We start from the raw sequence: 24,680 nt of genomic DNA, 5'->3' as shown, positions 1-24,680 counted from the left end.
GGGAGCCTCTCAAGAAGAGCAAGGAGCTTCGCAGTCTTTTATTTATTTACAGCACCTAAAACACTAGCACTGAGAATGTGCTCACATAAACATTTCATGAGTGTATCTGGAATGAATAAAACTCATTCAGTTCAGAATCAGAGGAGTCAAATGATGATTACACCAAAACCAGAGATAAATGAGCAAAATACTCATTATGAGACCAAGAAAAAAAAATTATGAGTTAACATTTTAGTCATCTTGTAAAACTGACTAAATATAACATTTTATAGTCGAGTTTAGCGTGATCATAAAATAGCAGCAATAAACACCATAAAACTTAGGGGGGACGGTTACCATATGAGCATGCCCCCACACTGTTGACTAATCTTTGACAGAGGGTGCAGCAAAAGCAATACAATGGAGCAAAGACAGTCCTTTCAACAAATGGGGCTGGAACTGGACATTCACATGCAAAAAAATGAATCTAAACGCAGACCTACATTCTCCACAAAAATTAACTCAAAATGTACCATACTCTATACACTTAAATGTAAAACACAAAACTAGAAATTCCTATAAGGTCACATAGGAGAAAATCTAGATGAACTTGAGTGGCTGGGTTTTTAGATCTAATGCCAAAGGCACAATCCATAAAAGAAATATTTAATGGCTAGACTTCATTAAAATGAAAAACTTTTGCTCTGAAAAATACAACATCAAGAGATGAGAGACAAGCTACACACTGGAAGAAAATATTTGCCAAAGATATATCTGACAATGCACTGTTATACAAAATATACAACTCTTAAAACAACAAGAAAATAAACAACGTGATTAAAAAGTGGTTCAATTACCATACAGATGGCAAATGAGCATATAAGATGTTCAACCTCATATATCCTGAGGGAAAGGCAACTTAAAACATCAGCAAGATACCACCACACACCTACTGGAATGGTCCAAACCCAGAACCTGACCCCGTCGAGTGCAGGCCAGCATGTGGAGCAGCAAGCACTCTCGTTCCTTGCTGGTGGGAATATGAGCTGGTACCACCACACTGGAGGACAGTTTGGAAGTTCCTTACAAAACTAAACACACTCTTAACATACAATCCAGAAACTGCACTCCTTGGTATTTATTCAAATGACTGAAAACTTATGTCCACATAAAAACCTCCACATTAATGCTTATAGCCGCTTGATTCATACCTGAGAAAACTGAGAGGTGACTAAGATGTCCTTCAAAATGATAGAGCGACACAATGGAATATCAGTCAGCACTAAAAAGAAAAGAACCATCAAGCCATGAAAAGACATGGAGAACCTTAAATGCACATGACTGATTTCAGATTACAATCAGGCTACGTAGCCTAGGACTGTATGTACCTAGAGTCTATACAACTATACGGATGACATTCTAATTAGACACAGTAAAAAGACCAGGGGTTGGGGGTCGGGCATGAACAGGAAGAGCAAAGAGGATTTTTAGGGCAATGAAAATACTCTTATGATATTCTAATGATGGACAGATAACACCTGTCGTTATGGGTTTGTCCACACTCACAGAATGTACAACCCTAAGAGTGGGCTCTAGGGTAAACTATGGACTTAGGGTGATAATGATGAGTCAGTGTAGGTTTATCAGTTGTTTAAAAAAAAAAAAGCACCTTCTGGGGAGGGATGCTGATAATGGCGGGAGGCTATGCACCTGTAAGGGCGGGGGCAAATAAGAACTTCTGTACCTTCCTGTCAATTTTGCTATTAACTTTAAACTGCTCTAAAAAAAGTCCTAAAAAAATATGAGAATGTCACTTTCCACCTAGCAACAGGAGCTTCAGAAATACAGCATCTTCTGAGACAAATGTGCACTCAATACACATGCTTTCAATTTAAAAAATTATGAAGCTGATCCAAAGATCTTCATTCACTGCTGTAATGTATACTCCGATAATTACACATAAAGATCAATGTGGAGATGAATATGCCAGGAATGAGAAACAGAGATGCCTGGAGTTTATTTGGCTTTAAAGTAAATTATGTTTTATCATGAATAAACTAAAATCTATTTACTCAGGTATAAACAAAACTATGACTGTATTACGATATTACATCAACTTTGAGTCCCTATTTTTTTAATACCTTTTACCATTTTTCCTCTTTGGTTTAAACTTCAGTCCTTTTATAAAACCTTATTCTATATAAAAGTATAGGTAGGCAGAATTTGGCCCCTAAAGATGCCTACCTCCTAATCCTTGGGATCTGCGGCTGTGTTACTGGGCTGGGTAAAGGGATTTCGTGGCTGTCATCAGGGGTCTACTGCCTGGGATGGGGAGATTATCCCGGATTGTTCACAAGGGCTCCAAACTCACCATGTGAATCCTTAACAGTGAGAGCCTTTCCCGGCTTTGCTCAGAGAAATGCAAAGACAGACGGTCAAAGGGATGCAATGCCATTGGCTTTGAAGATGGAGGGAAAGGGCCAAGAGCCCAGGACGAATGAGTGAGCAGACACTGGATCCCCCCAGAAAAAGACATACCCCTGCCTGAGCCATGATTTCAGCCCAGTGAGACCATGTCTGACTGCCAACCTAGAGCAGTTTAAGAGCACAAATTGGTATTATTTAGGCCACTAGGTAGGTTGTAATTAGTTACAGCAGCACTAGAAAACTAAGACATGGAGGCAATTTTTTTCCTTTTTCTCTTTCTTTTGGAACACACCAATTCTATGGAGGAGATCACTGTAATCAAAATACATGAAGTCCAGGTTATCTGAAGCAGAAAGAGGAAATGGGGGGAGTTCCCGTGCGGCTCAGCAGGTTAAAGGATCTGGAGTTGTCGCTGCTGTGGCACAGGCTGGAACCCTGGCCTTGGAACTTCTGCAGGCCGTGGGCACACATCCCCAAACCCCACTCCCAAAAAAAAGGAAAAAGAAAAGAGAAAGAAATGAGGGTGAAAAGCCTTGGGGAATATATGGTATTTTTCTTCCATTTCCCCAAGAGCAAGGAAGGAAGGGATTCTATGTCTTTGTTGTCACAGAAAGGAGGACAGATCACAGGGGCAGGTGCGGACTCCACTAAGAGCCTAACATAAATGTATCCACCAAATGAGCAGCTCGCCTTGGAAAACGGCGAGCGCCTGTCTAAGGAGGAAAAGGACCATCGCTCACTGACGACCCGTGACACGGACTAGGTGGGACTAGGTCTGCAATTCTGACCCGCTACTAACTGCCTTCTGACCTCGAACAACTTACTTAACCTCTAACCTGCAGTTTGTTCCTTTCCACCTGGGATGTCGTTCCTGCTGCAGGACTGTTGCGATGACTACGGGAGAGGAGGGGAGGGGAGATTACGTCGCGTGCAAGTCACTCCTAAGGTCTTATCATTTATCGGCAGCTTGACATTCATTTAGTGTGTGCGGCAGGAACCGCCTTCTCCCTGTGCAGCTCCTACCCAGGCGCACGGAGCAGGAGGTTCCCCCGACGGGTCCCAAGAAGGAAGCAGGCCTCTCTCTCCACCTCTCCCTCCCGGGGAGGGAGGAGGGACAGCTGGTGACGTGGCGAGAAGAGAGGCGCTGTGGGTGACTATTCTTTCTCTTCCTTCTCGAGGTTTGCCTGGGAGGAGAGTGCACCTTTCTTCTGCTCTTGTCCTTCCAGGGGTAAACATCTGTGGGACAGGCCCGGTTTGGGTTCCAGAGAAGCATTATCTGTCCTATACATTCACATGGCTGCTGAGCAGCTGAAATGTCTGTACCGACAGGTGACGCAGGTACACCATCGATCGCGGAGAGCAAATAAAAACGAGAATGTTAAAATAGCTCACTAATATTTTCATATTGATTACAGGCTGAAATGATAATATTTAGGATGATTTCATCTATTTTGTTTTACTTTTCATAACACAGTGACTAGAAGAATTCAAATTCCATGTGAGGCTCACACCACAGTCCTGCTGGACAGCACAAATCCCGAGGCCGCCTCTCTGGGCCCCGTGAATGGGAGTCAAGTTGGGGAGCAGCCCTTCTGAGCAGCAGCACCGCTCACCAGATCCACCCATGTGCTTGGCAGGGCTGTCTGAAGACCTGGTGCAGGGAGCAAGTACGAGGGAGGCTGACTCGACTGTCACTCTAAGCCTCCCAGCTGTAGAGTGACTTGGGTTTCCTTTGAGCTGACCCCTCACTCTCTGAACTGACTGTAACTTGGGGAGACAGGATGCCACTTACTGCTCTTTCCCCATCAAACCCCGAAGATATGATAGAAATACCTCTATTTCCACAAAAGTAGTGCAAGCATAAAACTCAGACACAAGCACAAAGCAAGGGAAGGAATTCTCTCCAGGTCCTAAGGGGCACAGGTTTCAAAAACACCGACATTGATTTCAGTTGCAAGATCTACTGAGGGTGGTTTTCAGCAAAGACAAACATACGGGCACGAGTGGCAAACATCCCAAGGTTTCTGTGGGATCCCACTGCAAAAAGGCAGCGACAGTGGCCACTGTAATGCTTGAACTGAGAGGAACACAGAGCTTAAATGGGGAAACGCAAGTAAGAAAGGCAGCGTGACCACACACAGGGACAGGCGAAATAATCAGTCTTGGAGAAGAAGCGGCGCAGATGTATTTCTCCTTCCTCCCGTGTAGGAGCCACACCACAGGTAACCTGATGGGAGATCTACCCGGTCAATCTCTGGACAAATGCTCTGACCTGATATTCTGGCGAAGCTAAGCCCCGTGAGGCCTTCTCTGTCTACTCTCCTTTGCGCCCACACCACCAAGCCACTTCCCTGCTCTCCAGCGTTCTAGGAATGTGTGTTTGGACTGAACTAAGGAGAGGATTCAGGAAGCTTGTTTCACTTGGCAGTTTCAGGGCTGGTGAATTGCTTGAGTTTTCTAAATTGCACAGCTATGGAGCTGATGCTGATACAAGTTTGTTTTTTTTCCCTTTTAGAGTTTTTTTTTCTTTTTTTTTTTAATGAGATGCACAGAAAACTTGGGGGGGGGGGATTAATTTAACTTCAGATTTGCTGAAGAAGCTACACTCCTAAAGCAAAAGACTATATTCTGACATTACCCAGAAGGAATCTGGTATTATTACCCAGCCCTAAACCAGTCCTCTCTGGCTAAGACAGAGCAGAAACTGGGAAAATCATGTTTGAATTTTACTTTTGTCGAACTTAAGAATTTTGGATTTTGATATAACTGAACTTTAACCAAAAGGGCAAGAGGATTTGATTTTTCAGATGTCAATTTCTCCCTGGGAATTTCATTTAAATTTAGGCCATTTTAAAGTTGCTGACCTGTAATACTTGCCCTATTTCTACTCTCATTTAAGCTCACTGCTGAACTTCTGAAGAATTTTAATCATCAGTCCAGCTGGGCAAAATCCAGAGAACAGAGAGTGAACTTTTAGTCTAGCCCACATGGGGTTGGGAGAATGTGCTCTTCTGACCTATCTTAGAATTTTTCGGAAGCGGAGGCTGCACCACGGCTACTGAGCCCAGGAGGACCTGCCCCAGACTCACAGGGATGAAAGGAGTGGCCTTGCGAAGTGGGAGCACTAGCACCACGTCCTGACAGGCCCTGGATGCCTTTCTCCCCTTCCTGGCAGCTTCATCATGAAGCTGAATCAGTTAAGGAGACAAAAAGCCCACTGTCCTCTCTTCAGCCTTTTCCATTATGAGGACAAACCATCCCCCACAACCCGCAAGCAGAACTGCAGGAAGAGCGCTTCTGGCTCCCCTCCCCCTCCCCTCCTGAAGCCCCCGCTCCTGCCCCAGAGCTATGCCCCGTTTGCCACGCCTGTCCTCAGTGTGCCCTCATCCTTGCTTCCTTCTGGAGTAACTTTCCGCAGCAGCTCTAACTAGCCAAGTTTCAAACAAGTGCAAACTTCTGCAAAAGAGACCACTGGATGGCAGATCCAGGCCATGCTCCCCAGTTCCGGCTCTTCCAACAGTATTTATTTGTTGCTGAAATTTATTTCCACTGCTCTGAATTCTAAAAGGGGGTGTGAGTGAAGGAGGGGTGGAATGATGGTTCCGCATCACCCTCAAACTCTACTGCGTACGGGCCCCAGAAAAGTCAAACCTTCTCAAGCTGATATGGCCTGGCCTGGGAATCAAGCAGAGGTGACAGTCAAAGGAAAGTCCCTTAGGGGCTGCACCCTACTCTGAGCCCCTTCCCCTTTCGTGTACGTCTCTCCCAGAGAACTTCCTGCTAAGCTTGAGTAATAATAAAAGTGTTAGCTAAAATAATTATGAAGGCTAAAATCTGTAGAGGGAAAAAATATAGTGCAAGTCCACAAAGTCAAAGGGTGGAATAATGATATCAGCAGACACATAATCCATTTACAGTCTCCAATTCTTTCTGACACCTACATCTGGAAAGCTGATTCGAAATTAAACCATTCTAATAAACTGATGTTTTAAGACAATCCTTTCTGCACTTCCCAGACGTATCTTCACATTATTTGAATTACAAATACTTGGGAAGTTGGCATGCTCTTTCATGTGGGTATCCAGGATGGCTGTGGTTTTAGAAACAATAATCTATGACAGAGGTTCTTGAAGTGTGGTCCCCAAACCACAGGAGTTCCTGACTCTTTCATGGAGTCGGCAAAGTCAAAATTATTTTGATAATGACACTATAATATAATTTACCTTTTTTCACTGTATTGACAGGTGTATGATAGTGAAAAGAGCAATGGTGGGTAAAACTGTGGGGGCTTTGCACAAATCAAGGGAGTGGCAACAAACTGCACTAGGAGTTACTGTGTTCTCCACGGGCGTTTTCACTTGAGAATGTACTTGATGAAGGAATAAAAATGATTAATTTGACTAACTCTCAACCACTGAGCATGTCTATGCGATGAACTGAAAGATACATACAGACACTTCACTATATACTGAAGTGTAATAAGGAAAAGGCATTTGTGTGACTGCTTGAACTATGAGTAGCTGCAATAGCGGCTTTGGCACACATTATCATTTTTGCCTGAAAGAACAACTAATAGACAAATTTGGGCTTTTCAGCCTTGAATATCTGGCAAACATTTTCTCCAAAGTGAAAAAAGCGAGCTTGTCGTTTCAAGGAAAACAACTCACGGTATTTGTTGCCAATAATAAAATTTGAGCTTTCAAGCAAAAATTAGAATCTTGGAAACCTTCTATCCACCACTGTGAGCCTGACGGCTTCCCAGTGTTTCAAGACGCATCAGCTGAGATGGGTGTTCATAATTATCCATGTGACTTTGTTGATAATGTATAAGGCACTGCATCAACGTGAATGATTTGCATAATTCAGGGAACCGCGATTTTCCAAACGCCTGATGCATTATATTACAAATCGCATCTGGGCAGAATATCCATTCAAAGTAAAATCTGGAACAATGGTGTGAATAGAACAGAGTACAAAAGATAAAGGATAGGGTTTCTGATTCCACAGGACAACTAGTCTTTAAGAACCTACCATTTGTTGAGCTTTAGTGTCGCATCAAAGAACACCCTAAACTACACCAGAGGCTATGAAAGCATTCCTCCCTTTTCTAACCTTGTATCTCTGTAGGGCTGGGAGCTCTTCATTTTCTCCATCCAAAATAACAAAAAGTGAACACAGAAACAAATAAGAGAATCCAGCTGTGTTCTATTAAGCCAGACATGTAACTATACAATGATGTCACTCTCTCATTAATTTTTATTTTTGAAATAGTGATTTTCCATTAAGATGCCATTCATATCAACCTATAAACAGGTCTAGTATTGGTAGTTTTAAATGAATTAAACATTTCTAATAATTCTTAGTTTTAATTTCTAAAATGATAAAATATCAATAGATGTTATATATAAATAAAAGCTCTTCAGGGTCCTCAACAATGTTTAAGAACATTAAGGCATCCAAAGAAGAAAAGACTTAAGAATGCCAACATATGATAATAACTAATTACTTGAACAATAAGGAGAACCTGCTTTATACTACGCTGGAAACTAAAGCATTAGAGGTAAAAGGCACTATCCCTGCCCCCAAAGATCTTCCAATCTCATGAGGCCCGCGATTCTCAATTATAATAATTTTACTGTGAAGAAAAACCCTTCGTTTTAAGTTTCTTCCAGGCATGTTCTTTACATTCCAATGTCTCCAGGGGCAACAAACACTACAAGGCAGACTTTTGACTGAGACTTAAACTTATGAAATACATTTTATTCTGAGGTCATATCATGGTTTTGTTTTGGGGCTTTTTTTGTCTTTTTTTTTTTGTCTTTTGAGGGCCGCACCCTCGGCATATGGAAGTTCCCAAGCTAGGGGTCTAATAAGAGCTGTAACCGCTGGCCTACACCACAGCCAAAGCCACAGCCATGCCAGATCCAAGCCACGTCTGCAACCTACACCACGGCTCACGGCAACGCCAGATCCTTAACCCACTGAGCAAGGCCAGGGATCGAACCCCCAACCTCATGCTTCCTAGTTGAATTCGTTTCCACTGTGCCATGACGGGAACTCCCATATCATGGTTTTTAAGATAAATTTATTCTTTGAGATTTTTGTGCCAAAGCGTCTGGATAATAAGATAAGAGAGGAAACAATAGGCTAGTTCAAGAATTTCAACAGTCATATGAAAAAGAGATGCCCTTATGCTGTTTCCACAGCTTCAGGAGGCAGAACCCAAAAGTGGGAAATAGAAGACGAAAAGGAAAGATTCCTTATGTGTGTGTGTGTGTGTGTGTGTATAAATAAGTATAAAAGCAGAAGTAATGCCTTACTTTCCAGTAGAAATGATGCTTGAAGCTTAGAAGTCAGACTAGATAAGAGATTCTCAACAATTTTTCTGCTCTAACCCTACGGAGACGCATTCTTTTCAGAAACCCAGGGTGGGAGCTGAAATACAGGGTGCAGGCGGGGTGGGGGAGGGTGGCGAACGCCCATCCAATTCCAGGGTGAGAGGCATCGGGCAGGATACTAGAAGGGCTCTTCTAATTCTGTCATTACCTGGGGCTTTGAAAGGATTCCAACAAACTTCTGAGCAGCATCCCCTAAGTCAGAGGAGTATTTTCCACGTCCCTATTTTTGGATGTTGCTATACTGACAATTGAAATCGAGTGGGGAGGATAAAACATGAAGGCTGGGATTCCACGCAAGCTCCCCCTTAACCAACCACATCCTGTCTGAACCAAGCCAACAGCATGGTGAGCCGCGTTTCAGCTTCGGTGACCATTTTCCCGGCTTTCTAACCCGCTAAATGCCTTCTCTGACCCTTCTACAAAAATGTTTCTAAGGACTGAATTGGAAAAGCAATAGGAGAGCACCTCTAACCTGACTCAGAGGAATCACGACAGTTCAGAACGGGAGCCAATGCACTTGAAACACTGGTATTCTTTTCCCTCCCGCATATGCATCACCTCGAATGTTATGCGAATTCAGTCTCTGCCTACATGACATAATGCCATTTTGTGACTATCTTCCCCAGAATTTCCACAAATTTTGCTGATGCAAATGGCAACTAAGAGACTATTCTCAGGAAGGCAGAGAGCTTCTCTGGTTTATATTGCCGTGGAATGGGTGCTAAATGCAGGGTGTGGGAATACTCGCTGAAGTCCAGTTTCCGAACCATTGCTTAGTGGGGTTTTCACTAGGCAGTAGTTCCCCAGCTCCTTCCAAAAGCCTGGCTCTGAGTTAAACGCGGGTTCACGTTCAAAACTGCACACCACAGACAGCAACACACACTGATTTTACATTTCTAACATCATGTACAAGCTGTGGCAACAGCTGGTGTTTTGCAAGCTTGGCCGTATCTGGCTGCATTTTCTTCTCCAAATGTGTCCTCTGACATGTGAGGGTTGTATTTCAATTTGAATTTATTCTTTTATTCTTTCTCCCTCTCTCTAGGATAGCACTGCTTGATTTCAAACACACAATGTATCTAAACTTTATACTTCTCCTCTCCAAATGGAAAATTTAAAGCTTGCCAATTAATAAAACGAGAATGAATATAAAGCTAGACTCAAGATACCAAGTTAAGGTATCTGTCTCACTTTTCCATAGCTTACCCGACTCAGTAGAAAACCCCCTTTTGGGGAGTTCCCGTCATGGCTCAGTGTTAACGAATCTGACTAGGAACCATGAGGCTGCAGGTTCAATTCCTAGCCTTGCTCAGTGGGTTAAGGATCCTTAAGGATCCGGCGTTGCCGTGAGCTGTGGTGTAGGTTGCAGATGTGGCTCAGATCGCGTGCTGCTGTGGCTGTGGCGTAGGCCAGTGGCTACAGCTCTGATTAGACCCCTAGCCTGGGAACCTCCATATGCCGTAGGAGCAGCCCTAGAAAAGGCAAAAAGACAAAAAAAAAAAAAAAAAAAAAAAAGAAGAAGAAAGAAGAAAGAAAAGAAAGAAAACCCCCTTTTGGTAGTTTACGGTAAAAGAATTATCTTGTGAGAAGTACATCATCTGAACTAAGAGAAAGCAACCCCTACTGGGTCAGCTCTGCATCTCTGCCTCAGGAAAAACTCCTCAGAAAAATGCACATACGTCCACAACCAACCATGTCATACATTTTCAGGTGGCTGGAGGGCATCTTAAAGATAGGCAATTAAGAAACTAAGGTGGTAAGAAGATGCTATAATTTAAAACCACCTGACTTAAAACAGCACAAATAACTGAAACTGAGCCAACTCAAAATCCAACTTCTAAATTTGTTTAATCATGTGTAATAGTAGTTGTTGGAAAGCCTAGACCGTGTGTCCAACCCCATATACAGGCTCACAATCAATACGTGGCCTTGGCGGGCCATGTGAGGCTTTGTCTCTGCCCTCATATAAAATAAGAAAAAGCTCCTTCAGCCTGGGCCCCTCCATCTTGCTGGTTGGCCTGTTTGCTTGTCCAGCGCCTTCAGCCAGTTCACAGGTCCCAGCTCTGGAGTCATTTCTTAGATTTCAATTCCCCGCTTGGCTCAGCCCCTTCCCTCTAGAGCATGCTTCCAGCATTGCCAGTACTCGGACTAGAATGTCTCCTCATCCATGGAGATTCGAACCCAAAATATGCTGGACTCCTTTTTTTCCCCAGACACCGTGAGGTTCCTGCCGGGCCTTCCTCATTTGGACTCAGCCCTGCTCTGGAACGAGCCTGTGACAGTCTGTTCCGCTTGACGTGGGGCTCTCTGGCCCCACAGTTCTCCCAGTTCCTACAACGGCTCCAGATCCCTTGACTCAGCTGTTTGTTCTACAACTTCCTAGAGACAGTACAGTTCCGTGGTGAAGAGGAAAGACTCTGGAACAAGCCTCCTTTCTTTCAAATTGTGGCTCCTCTATGACCAAATTACCCATGCTGAACCTCACTTTCCTCATCTGTTAAATTCAGAGTAACACTGTTAGCAATTTCACAGATTGCTCAGCCACAGCCTCTGCCTCAAGGAGGCATTAGGCTAAAAAAGATTCCTGAGGCTAAACAAGGGCTCATAAGTGGCAGGTTCAAAGTTCAAAGCCATATCACTCCAAACCTGCGCTCTTTCAAAGACATCATGCTCCCTCTCTTTACAATCATCCTTAGTTTTTTCCCTTAAAAACAACAAAAATGATTATCTCCTCTTTACAGCAGTGGTTATAAAATTTCCAGCCACGTTATTAACTGAACTGAGTTACAAGAAGAAGCTAATGAAATCCTTGGTCATCCACCAACCGTGAATCTAGCCGGGGGGCTAAGACCAGCATTCGCCACAGATGTCTGGACCTCTACCTGTGCCGGCCTCCAGCAAATGACTTGATTCTTAGCCTCTAGGCTCGGTTTTCAGGACACTATTAGCCATAATAACAATGCATGGATGGGGTGCTGGGCACACTTGCCACCTGGGGGAAGAGAGCGGAGCAGCTACGATGGGTGAGAGAAAATGAAAAAGGAGTTCCAAAGGCACTACAGTTCAGCAGTTGAGATCAGAGGCTGGGAGATTTTCCAGGAGAGCTCCCGAGCAGTCAGAAATTCCCACTGGCTGACCAGCAGCATCTGGGCGAGAGGGCGAAGTTCCCCCATCATCTATTTTGTGTGAAAGTCCACACTGTTAAAGGATCGAGAGCAGGAATTAGGGGCCTCAAACCTGAGCACGGAGCAGACACTGGAAAGAGCCACACAGCCTCCCAAGGCTGAATCTCCCACAAAGTCACGCACAACCTGATAGTTACGGCCAGCTTTGTTAAGACCTCAATTTTTTTTTCCTCTTTATAGCCACACCTGTAGCACATGGAAGTTCCCAGGCCAGGGACTGAATCCGAGCACAGCTGCAGCAATGCTGGATCCTTTAGCCTACTGTGCTGGGCCGGGGATTGAACCTGGGCCTCCACAGCAACTTGCTGCAGTTGGATTATTAACCCACTGCGTCATGGCTGGGGCTCCTGTGAGTCCTCCATTTAACCACAGCTAAGCTGTCAGTCTGCCTCTGAATGCAGGTAACAAGGGCCTGGAAAGAACAGGAGGGGTATTTACTATAAAAATGCCAGAGGATGAGAACTATAACACGTACAAAACGTACGTGCAAGTGGGAAGAGCCGAGGCTGCCTCGGGCGACCTGCACGGCGGCGCTGGAGGAAAAGGACCTCCGATGAAAACAGTTCGTGCTCTGCAAACACCAGAAACGCCAAACAGGAAAGCCTCCTCCACTTCGAGGACGGAAATAAAAAAACAACACGTGCAGAACGTAAGAGCAATTTTCACTTCTTTTAAAGCAGCCAGTGCACTGGCCGCGATCTCTGGGTTACCTTGGTCACCGCTTTCGGAGAAAAGGTGACGGCGTCCACCACAGCGATGAGGTCACCCGGGCGGAGGCGATCAAAGTACTTGAGGCAGACGTCGTAGGCCCCCAGCCACTCCGGCGGTGACGCCGGGACTTGCTTAAGCAGGTGAGGGTCTCCGTCCCAGAACAACTTCTGTAACCAGACGGTGTACAGAGAGCTGGCGGAAAGCATGCGCCCCTCCTTGTCAGGGATTTTGGGGACGAGCTTGGAGATGGATAAGACATTTTGGCTTGAAAGGACCGGCTCCAACGCCTCGAGAGGATTCCTGTTTTCATCTGTCAGTTGTTTGTAATTAAGACCTAGTAGGAAGAAAAGCAAAGAAAAAAAAGTAGTTCACTGCAATATCAGCATACAGACACGCACGCAGGCCCTGGGCACGGCCGAAGGAAAAGCTTCAGTTAACAGCAGGCGGCTCCCCCTGTTGATTAGATACATCAGAGCATCTGAGTTTGAATCCCCGTCTGCAGCTTAACCAACCATGCAGGCCTAGACAGGTCACCAACTCCGGTGAGCCCCAGCGCCCTGATCTGCACCCCAGGGAGGGGCGACCCCCCTCACGCCCTCAGTCTCTCCCCAGCACCAAAGTTTTCTTCTACCCAGACTCTTAAAACTGTGCTGGCTTCATCTGTTATTCACTTGGCATCTCGACGGCTCCCTGAGGACAGGGACTGAATCTTCCTCCCTCTTTGCTGTGTCTAGTCCAGAGTCTGATTTGGTCACTCAGTAAACCCCTAGTAAACTAAATTCTCACAGTTGTTATGAGTACCAGATGAATGTAGATTTGCAAGTGCCTTGTAAATTATAAAGTATTATATGGCTTTGAGAGGTATTAATGTAGTTGATTTTGAAGTTATGACCATAGACACACAGACACTATCCTCAAGATTCCCACAATTTATCAGAGATCCAAGGGGTCTTTTTTGATTTTTAAAATTTTTTATTAAAGTATAGTTGATTGACAATGCTGTGTCACTTTCTGCCATACAACAAAGTCACCCAGTCATACATCTACACATACACCTTCCCTTTCTTACATTATCTTCCAACTTGGTCTATCCCAAGAGACTGGATACAGTTCTCTGTGTTATACAGTAGGACTTCATTGCTTCTCCATTCTCAATGTCATAGTTTTCCTACTAACCTCAAACTCTCTGCCCATCCCACTCCCTCCCTGCTCCCCGCCCCCACCCCTTGGCAACCACAAATCTGTTTTCTAGGTCTCTGAGTCTTTGTGTTATACACAGGTTCACTTGCGCAAGTGCTCTTATTTTAAGAGTTCCATACACACTTAAATATAGGCTCCACTGAAGTGAAATTCTGCCGAATTGCCTACTGTAAAGTGTCTCAGCCTTGTCATTTATAATAAATAAAATATAACCAATGGGACTAGGAAAAAAACCTTTGGCAAATTAGTCAAAAACTTTGGATTTTAGCACCAGGTCTGCTGTGAGCCACTGTGTGACTTAAGTTTCTCCACTATTTAATTCCTTCATCAGTAAGGAAGGAAGTTGGAGAGATAATAATTAAAGCTTATTAGCATCAAAATATTGTGGTTTCACAGTTAAAGCAGCCATAATGCAGGAACATGACTGAGTGTAGAAAATTAAGCCCTAGATTGAATTTAAACAAAGAGTTCAAGCAGGAAAATGACCATTTTACCTGATGCAACGACCTTAAATTTCTTCAGCAGCCGAATGTGGGTTTCTGGCTTAATGGTATAGTTCCCCAAATCTGCACAGCCACAGCTTTCCAGAAGAGTGAAATAATACAGCAGCCTCTCGTGATCAAAGCCGCCAATCGTGGGGTAAATATACTTGACCATGTGCTTGTGAAAGGCTTTGGGATCCGTCTTCAATGTCTCGAAGAGATGAAGGGACTGGGCTCGGTTTTCAATTTCCACTGTGGACAAACTGAAATTAAGAGACAAAGAAATTCTGGGGAGATTTGGTTCCTTTATTAGACAACAGGCTTTTTTTTTTTTTTTAAACCCAGGAAAAAAGCCTTCTTCTTACAAGTCCATTCTTGCTGCCTAATCAAAGATGGTAAACCACCAGGGTGCAGGTAGTTTACACAGAGGGAAAGAAAGGTGTTAAATGCCTATTGTCATGCTGCATGATTTTCCCTTGATCTCAGGCAGGTCTCCAGTAACCCTGGGAGGTAGGCATTACTTCACGTTCCTGCAGCAGAGAGCTGCCCAGTGCTTAACAGCTAGGAAGTGAACCCAGATCTGTCACCTTCCACCATACACTATTTACTTACGTCACAAGAAAAATTTTAAATATGAGCTTCATTATAAAAATGTCAATAGCAAATCAAAACTACTATGAGGTACCACGTCACACTGGTCACAATGGCCATCATTAGTAAGTCTACAAATAACACATGCTGGAGAGGATGTGGAGAAAAGGGAACCCTCCGACACTGTTGGTGGGAATGTAAATTGGTACCACCACTATGGAAAACAGTATGGAGGTACTCAGAAAACTCAATATAGAACTACCATAGGATCCAGCAATTCCATTTCCGGGTATATATCTGGACAAAAGTTTCAATGAAAAAGATGTATGCGGAGTTCCCGTCATGGTGCAGCGGAAACAAATCTGACTAGGAACCATGAGCTTGTAGGTTCAATCCCTGGCCTCACCAGTGGGTTAAGGATTCTGTGTTGCCATGAGTTGTGGTGCAGGTCGCAGATGAGGTTCGGATCCTGCACTGCTGTGACTGTGGCGTAGGCCTGCGGCTACAGCTCTGATCAGACCCCTAGCCTGGGAACCTCCGTGTGCTGTGAGTGCGGCTCTGAAAAGACAAAAAGACCAAAAAAAGAAAAAAGAAAAAGATATATGCACCCCTATGTTCACAATAGCCAAGACATGGATACAACCTAAATGTCCTTTGACAGATGAATGCATTAAGAAGATAGGGTACATATACACAATGGAATACTACTCAGCGGTAAAAAATAACAAAATAATGCCATTTGCAGCAACATGGATGGAACCAGAGACTCTCAGACTAAGTGAAGTCAGTCAGAAAGAGAAAGACAAATACCATATGGTATCACTTATATCTGGAATCTAATAGATGGCACAAATGAGCCTATCTGCAGAAAAGAAACAAAACTTGTAGAGAACATGAGAACATGGAGAACAGACTTGTGGTTGCCACAAGGGAGGGGGAAGGAGTGGGATGGATTAGGAGTTTGGGGTTAGTAGATGAAAATTATTGCATTTGGAGTGGATACGCAATGAGACCCTGCTGTATAGCACAGGGAACCATGTCTAATCACTTGTGATGGAACATGATGGAGGATAATGTGAAAAAAAGAATGTATATAAATGAATAACTGGGTCACTTTGCTGTACAGCAGAAAGTGACACAACATTGTAAATCAACTATAATAAAAATTTTTTTAAATAAAAAAAATAAAAATGTAAAGAAACTTACTATTTCAGGAAACACTGAGGGGATGAAACAATCTCACCTTTTAGGCATAAGCTTTATATCCAAGCTGAACTGACATTCATTAAACGTAAACTTGAAACTGTGTTCAAAGAGAAATAAATAGGAAAGAACATACACTTGCACTTTCACTTGAATTCTCTGTAGTAATGAATGTCACCTGAAGAGAGCACATATCTTAATATTTTCATCTTGACTTAGATGTCTTTATAATGCAATTTTTAAAAATCACTTAAAATTAAACTGTTGAAAAAACTGTTACAGAGTTTTGTTGGGCTGATCAGTTTGTGGTTTAGGGAGTGAAGAGGGGGCTGAATTTTGGTCCTACGCTTCTCTCTGGGCACCACACAGTGCCTCCTGCCTGGTGTAACCCCACACCCCACGTAGGATAAGTTTTAAGCTTTCTAGCTCTAAGTGCCCTTCAGGCAGCCTTCAGCACTAACAGAAAAGCCCAGGTTCCAGGGTTTCCAAGAAGACCAATGCAGGTATCTGGGAGCAGGAAGTGAGACTTCTGGCCAGACCAAAGTTAGCTTTCATATCATTTAAAAGCAACTCCTCTGAAATACTGTACCATGTTTACTGGAATTCCCACTTTCAGAAAGTGCCAAGACCAGTTTTTGTTTTATAAAGTTAATACATAACATATTTTAAAATTTTTATGAGTGAGGGAGTTCCGTCTTGGCGCAGCAGAAACAAATCCGACTAGGAACCATGAGGTTGCTGTGGCTCTGGCATGGGCTCTGATTCGACCCCTAGCCTGGGAACCTCCATATGCCGCAGGCACAGCCCTAAAAAGATAAAAGACAAAAAAAAAAAAATATGAATGTGTGATAATACTTGAGCTAACAGCAGCAATCTATAAAGTCAAAATATCAAGGAATTTGAAAACACTCTTAACTTTCACCTAAAGAGAAATCCTACTTTTTCTGTTAAGACACAACTCAAACATTTACAAAACTATCCTTATCTACAAAAATGTCCCCGATCTATAAAAAGTTCCCAGAGTGGCCTTCTATCCTTAACATGATTTAACTATTTATCACCTTGCTTCTCTCACTAGATATGTAACACTTGATGGCAAAGATGATACCATGAGTTCTTTATTTCTAGTTTTTCAGTATCAAGCATCAGTATGTGGTACAATGGAAACCTCGACATGGCCTCATGGATGCTAAACAGATGGGCAGATGAACAAAAACTTAGGTGTCCTCTATGGATGAGGCCCTGTGCTCAGCACTGTGAGGGTATAAAGATTTCCGAGGTAGAGCTCTCACCCAGCAGTTTGAATATCTAGCTGCATGACAAATACAGAAACAACAATGCAGAATAACAGTATGAGCTGATAAAGGGCATGCAATTATACTCCTATTAAGAATAGCATCACCGAGGCCGTAACTTCAGAGGAGGTAAATCCCAATGACTACAGAAGGCTTAAAAAAAAGAGGTACCTGAGCTCGGCATTGTAGAAAGGAATGAAGCAGAAATAACATGACCAAAAGTATCAAGACAGGAAAGCATAAGACCCATACGGGAAACAGTGGGTAGAAACGGATGGCTAGTTCAGAACTATTCTTGATACCATCACTATTCAAAGTATGCACTGTCACCTCTGAAGGATACAGGCCTATCTCGCTTTATTGCGCTTCGCACTTACTGCATTTCACAGATACTGCAAACATTTTTACACAGTGAAGGTTGGTGGCACTCCTGTGTTGAACAACTCCATTCCATTTTTCCCCAACAATGTTTGCTCACTCTATGTTTGTCACATTTTGCTAATTCCCTTGATATTTCAAACTTTTTCATTATTCTGTTGGTTACGGTGATCTGGGATCAGTGATCACTGATGTTACTATTGTAACTGTTCTGTGTTTTTTTAGCAATAAAGTATCTTTTAACACCTGCATTTTTTTTTTAGACATAATGTGTTTGCACATTTAATAGAGGACAGTATAGTATAAATGCAAGTTTCATATGCACTAGCTTTATTGCGATATTTGCTTTATTGCAGTGGTCTGGCACCGAACCTGCGATATCTCCAATGTCTTCCTGCACTGTACAGCCAGCAGTATATGAAAGTCACAGAATTTCTGGTGTCCCTTCCTAATCGGCACAGTCAAGTCTGCAAATAACGTAGTGAATAAGGAAATATAGGACGATTCGGACGGACAAAGATTCGCAAGCAGAACAACACGCCCGATGGAGGAGGAAAAAAACCTTATTACATGGATCACTACGCCAAGCGAGTTAAATCTAAGTCATTACCAACCTACGGACAAGAAACCGTCATCGGAGAGGTTAAGCGACTTGCCTCAGCCCAGCGCCCAGATCTGTCTGGACTCTTCGTGGGCGGCTCTGCGGGCCTTGTCACAAGGCAGCCACCAATCACCAATCGGTGGAGGTCAGGCACCCACGCTGACCCCCGCTTCAGAAACAGGATTCCTTCTGTACCACGGACCTCCGTTCTCTCCCCCAGCAGCAGTCACCTAGTGTTCTCCCGCCACACGCCATTCCCATCACCTGATAAACGCGGTCAAGACAGACCCGTCTGGAAAACGGACAATGACTAAATCCTAACAGCTTAGTTCATCTGTGTCTGACGCGATTCTCAGTATAGCCTCTCCGTCAGCATTACCTCCCCTCGCCCCTCACCCGTTCCTCTGCACCTACACGTCAGTCCGCCTGATGTGCAATTTCACCCCATTATCTTGTCAAGAGAGATCCTGGAACACCTTTCCCGACACGAGATAAAGACGAAAACCTCCCTCTTCAGGAAATTACAATGTGCTAAGGTCTTTCATGGATGCCAGCAATCGAAAACCCACTTTAATAGTTGCCATCAAAAGAAGCTGCTACCTTCTCTTTGGAACAAGACATGAAGTCTCTGCTTAGAAAACAATTCCAAAGAACCCACATTCAAGAGAGTAGGAAGAAATACTATGAATCTACTGTGGACATTTCCCTAATCAAATCAATGACTAACCTTAAAAACTGTGTAAGTGCTTTGCTTAAGTTTTAGCTAGAAAGCAGCTCAAATATATAGAGCAAATTTAACTTTCAGAGACTAACTTCAGAAAGAAACTAGCATGAGCTGTACTAAAAGCATAAGGAATAAATTATTAGTGCCAATCCCATGATGAAGGCGTTCTGTAATGGCTTCAAGATGGTGACCTCTCAAAAATGTGATGCATGGAGTTCCCATCGTGGCTCAGCGGGAACGAATCCAACTAGGGACCGTGAGGTCGTGGGTTCGATACCTGGCCTCGCTCAGTGGGTTAAGGATTTCGTGTTACCGTAAGCTGTAGTGTGGGTTGCAGACGTGGCTTGGATCTGGCGTGGCTGTGGCTCAGGCTCAGGCCAGCAGCTGCAGCTCCGATTGGACCCCAGCCTGGGAACCTCCATATGCTACAGGTGGGGCCCTAAAAAGCAAAAAAAAAAAAAAAAAGTGATTCATGTAATGAAAGAACTTGCATCCATATAGGGAAACAAATTTATTTAAGTGCATTTTCCTTTGCCCAACCTGACACTGACTGATAAGACAGATCCAGGAGCTGACCGCGAGGCCCACTTCCTCCAAAGACTAGTCCTAAAAGTGTGAAGAGACATAAAGCCACATGATGACCACAGGACGATGGGTGAATAGGCCCCCTCCACTCATTCCCGTGGGAACAGACAATTTTACCCTCTAAATCACAACTACTCTGACCTGAGGGAAAAGTCCAAGATATTTGCCACTCAAAGGCCACAGATGTGGCAGAACGGTCCCGCAGGGCTGCCTGAGAGCTGAGTATGTGATGATGTGGGGAAAAATCTGGTCACAATCAGCATGTCCTCCTTCAGTTTTGCCGACACTGCAGCCAACTGTCTTGGCCAACCAAAAAAATGAAATTTAACTCTGCTTTCTCGTCACTAATACCTGGTGAGTCCCCCTGTGGAACGTTCTATGTGGACAGAGTGGGGACGTGGAAGAAAGGCCATGTGAACAGGCTTCTTCTCCTCCACAAGGACAACCCTAACCCCTTTAAGTCTTTTCATTTCTCATAAAATGTCAATTCTGACTGGTTTATATAGTCTCATATTATCACCTAACAAAAAACATTTTAAAAGACACCAAAGCACAGAAACGGCAACAGGCGTCCTTTACTGAGCACTTCCTACACACACAGGACTACGTCATCTCAAGTAATTCCCCAAAAGCAGGTATCTTATAAATGACAGCCACACCGACTTGGAAAATAACTGTTTAAAACTCAGAACTGCAAAGTGAGGCTAACAGAGAAGGACTTCAGGAAATCTGGGCCGTTTCCAGAATTACCAACAGCGGCTGCTTTTTTCTTTCCCTTGGGGTGTCTACTACGTGTCAGGTGTTCTGCATCAATCTCTCAAGCCTCTCGGCAGTTCTGCAGAATGGAATAAGAATGCTAACTTTGCAGAGGAGAAAACCTAGGGTCCGAGGAGGAAACAACTTGTCTACCAAGGGCACCTCTTAGAGGGAAGCCAAGAGCCAGGGTTTGAACCCAGACCTGCAGGATTCAAAGCCTGAGCACTTTTCCACAAGATGAAAACAGGCCCCAAATGCCTCTTTTCACTTATTCTATTTTGTGCCAGTGTCAGGAATCTTTCACTACTTGGGGGGAAAGTGGCCTGAAGGATCACCACAGGGAAAGGGAGGGTTCAGATCATGGAAAGAAGGGCTTCCATTGTGGTAGCGGTCATAATATAAAGCCCTAAGGTAAAGAACATTCTCCTTCCTGTAACTCTGACCTATTCGCTTCCCAAGAGCATCTGCTCTACAAGTAAAGGTTGGACAATTTCCATTGTATTGATAAAGCTGACCCCTAATACTTGTGTTACCAAGTCTCACGAAACGACTATCCTGTAGGTGAACGACAGTCCTGTAGGCAAAGAACAGCAAGCCAACACCACTTGCTCAATCCTTGTAGGTGTTTTGTCACTCACAAGTAATGACCCTGGGCGGTAATGACTTCCTGCTTTTGTAATTGCTGTGCGTCTGCATAATCGCACTGCTGTCAGGTGTGATGATTTGCCGTGAACAGTCTTGCACGTTACTAGATGGCTCCATAATTTATACTATATTCAAAGACCAATGAAGCATCCTGTTTGTACAGATAGGACAGCCTTTTATGTCATATTCAATGAAAGGAAAAAGATATTTAATAAAACGCCAAGATGTCTTTACGTCCATAGGCCTATCAGAAGAAACATTTACTTGAACGTATCTCCATGCTTCAAAAACCGTGAAGTCAGTGCAACATTTATCAAAGAAAACACTATCACCCATGTAGCAATTTCATAAATACTTAAAATGCAGACGGCAGATTTCAAAGATACTAATAAAAAAAGTAAAGCTGATAAATTACAAGCAGGTCTTGACGATCCAACGTCACCCACACATCTTTAAACTCTTTCTTCCCAGAGCTTCCCCAGACAAGGTTCCTGCTTGTCCACCTCCCTCTCGATTGCTCCTTCGGTCCTTTTTTCGGGCAGCTCTTCCTCTGCCACTAATTGTGGAAGATCCTCAAAGTCTGTCTTAAGTTCTCCTTCCTCCTCCCACATTCACTCCTGAAGCAGACCCACAGCACAGCTCCTTAGCATCTATATGCACGCAACTCCAAATCAGCATTCCAGCTCCACCTCCTCTCTTGAATTTCAGGTCTGTAAGACGCACTGTCTGCTAAACCCCTCCTCTTGGGAATTGCAATAGGTGTGACCTTTCCACTCCTTTGCCTTTTCCTCACCCTCCCCTAAACATGTGTGTCCTGAATTAGTGCTATCCACTCTCACTGAATGATGTCATCACTAAACAGGCAGATCACCCGCGAAAATCCAAGAGATGATTCCAGGTGTCTTCTTCTCCTTTCACTCACCTCATAGCCAGTTTATCAACACTAAGCAATTTATTTAGTACCTTCTACTTCACCTTCCAGGTATCTCCGAAACCCGTTCTCACTTCTCCTGTACTTTCAAAACCCTACTGCAGGCTAGGTCATCTGTCACTATAACAGCTCCCTAACTGGTCCATATGTGCCTACACTGGCCTCCCCAAAATGTTCTCAACATGGTGGCCTAAGTGACCAAAATGCAAGTCTGATCGTATCATCTCATGGTGGCCTAAGTGACCAAAATGCAAGTCTGATCGTATCATCTATCTTTTACCAAAATCCTTAATCACCTCCCATTTCTCTTAGGAAACAGCCCAGAACCCTGGACAGGGCCTGCATGGGCTTGCTGCCAGGTCTGGTTTCCTGGCTCCCAGCAGCCCCATCACATCCCATGCCCCCTGACTCTCAGGGCCTCACCCACACTGTCCACCTGTTAGGCCTCAGACATCACATTCCTTCTTGTCAAAGCATTTGCACTTACCTGCTCTGCCCTCTAGGCAATGAGTCCCTCCTCCCCGCAGTGTACTTAACTCTGAGTCAGTATTTAGGTCCCAGGTCAAGAGCTACCTCCTCAGGAGCATCCTCTCTGACTATGCCAAATCCTCACATGCTCTTAATTTCACATTTGCTTACATCATTACTCAATTACAATCTGTCTCCCACCCTAGACTCTTAGTTCCAAGACAGCTGGAATTCCTGCTCTTGCTCTCTAATGTAACCCTACTATCGTGTAGTGTTCCTAGTACACAATAGATTCTCAATAAATAAACAAATATTAAAGTCTCTAACTCGGGGTTATTAAACTCTCAAAAACTAAGAGACTATTATTTGAAGACTGGTATATCAGAGATGTATGAAGAGAAATTATACAAAGATAATTATAGCGCAACGCGACGATTTCAAGATTCTTCTAAAATAGACTCCAAGATGGAAGACATGGAAATAAACTGACACATGAATTCTGTGCTTACCCACTGTCGGTGAACAGGAACTCCAAATGGGTCATAAAAACTTCCCAGTGGGAGACACTGTAACGCTGGGCCAGCGAAAGAGCAATGCTGTAGACGTTTTCCTCAAGTGTCCTTCAAGGATGTCCATCAGCCACAGGGGAGGGAGAGAAGAGAAACACGTGACCTTATCAGCAAAGGCAATGCTCATTAGAACCACTCTCCAGCTGAGAGGGGTGCAGTTGGCACAGCCTTCAATAAAACACTTCAGTTATTCAGGAAGAGCACACCCAAGGAATTTTAATGCTCCTTTTTCACTGTGGTGCACTGTAACTGACCGAGGAATTGTCTAGATCAGCGGATCTCAACCAAGGATGATTTTGTCCCCCAGGAGACATCTGACAACGTCTGGAGACATGACTGACCATCACAGTGGGAGTGGAAAGGAGAGAGCTGCTGGCATCTAGTGGATAGAGGCCAGGGAGGCCGCTGACCGGACTACAGCACATGGCAACCACCCTCCCACCACAAAGAATGACCCAGTTCAAAAGGTACTGAGATTAAAAAAAACCTCAGATCTAGACACCAGCAAAAGAGTAGTGCCAAGGACTCTGTCTTTCCCTGCCCTCCAGGCAGCTATCTGAGACAGCAGAGTCAGTCACTCAACACATTTTTATTTTCTACACCATGTCGGCTACTCTGCTAGCTTCTTAGGACATGAAGACAAACAAGATATTTCTTGAGGAGCCCAAAGCCTGTGGAGGATGTGAAATGGGAACCGTAATTAAACAGAATGGTGGGAGCGTAAAAGAAACGACTGCGAAATGGTGCGAGGACAGACATGAGAGAGGGACCAACTTGAGCTACTCACCTATCAGAGAAGAAATGAGGATTAACCCAGCAAAGGTGGTCAACAGGGAGAAGAGACAGACGGGCTTCTGACAGAGGAAGCGAGAGCGGGGGCCACAAGAGGAGTGGCCGGGGTCCGAGGTCTGATGAAGGACCCGCATCTCACCCACAAGCAAAGGAAAGTCAGTGGAAAGTTTAAACCAGGGAACGGCATCACCAGATTTGCGGCATATAAGGAATTCTGGTCTAGGGCACCCATGGTCCAGGCAACTGGGGAAGACTATTGCAGGACCCCCACCTCAGAAGTAGAGGGATGGAATTGTTGGTTGGAAGACTGGTGGACAAAACCACAGAAATGGGAATGAAATTTCTGCCATCATTAAGTAATACTGTGAAGACTATTTACCCCTGACTAAGGAAGCCAGGACGGTGCATGGCTCATCAGCCAGGGGTGGCAAATGTTTGTTGCATGGGGCCAGGGGGTAAATCTTCTAGGCTTGGCTGCCGTACAGTTTCTGTAGCATATTCTTCTTTCTATTGTCTTTTTTTTTTAATTCTTGTTTTCCCACAAACCTTTAAAAATATAAAAACCATTCTTTGCTCATAAACTATTAAAAAAAAAAAAAAGCCAAGATTGAGTTAGGTCTGTCAAGGGATGGATTATTAGCTAAGTGTCAATTACAAATTATTTCCTGAAGTATTTATTGAGTCCCTACGTCCACATGATGGATGAGAGCTCCTTGAGAGCAGGCGCCACGAGCAGCTCGCCCTAGTGGTCCAAACGCAG

At 44.0% G+C, this 24,680-nt stretch overlaps 1 protein-coding gene across 1 annotated transcript in view; it reads right to left on the bottom strand.

The window, feature by feature from the left end:
* Nucleotides 1-24,680, bottom strand: part of NBAS (NBAS subunit of NRZ tethering complex) — a 355,775-nt gene that overhangs the window by 85,733 nt on the left and 245,362 nt on the right. Inside the window, exons 42-44 of the mRNA XM_085016151.1 lie at nt 23,069-23,179; nt 14,395-14,645; nt 12,700-13,034 (exon numbers count right to left, since the gene is read on the bottom strand). Coding sequence (XP_084872277.1) covers nt 12,700-13,034; nt 14,395-14,645; nt 23,069-23,179 — 697 coding nt within the window. The remainder of the gene's footprint in view (nt 1-12,699; nt 13,035-14,394; nt 14,646-23,068; nt 23,180-24,680) is intronic.

The sequence above is a fragment of the Sus scrofa genome, chromosome 3 (genome assembly GCF_054392235.1).
Source record: "Sus scrofa isolate SSC_HxYL_T2T_F1_AM1 chromosome 3, Sscrofa_HxYL_maternal_Yorkshire_Landrace_v2.0, whole genome shotgun sequence".
Classification (NCBI taxonomy): domain Eukaryota; kingdom Metazoa; phylum Chordata; class Mammalia; order Artiodactyla; family Suidae; genus Sus; species Sus scrofa.
Note: the sequence above shows the minus strand (reverse complement) of the source record. Positions and strands in the feature narration are given on the sequence as shown.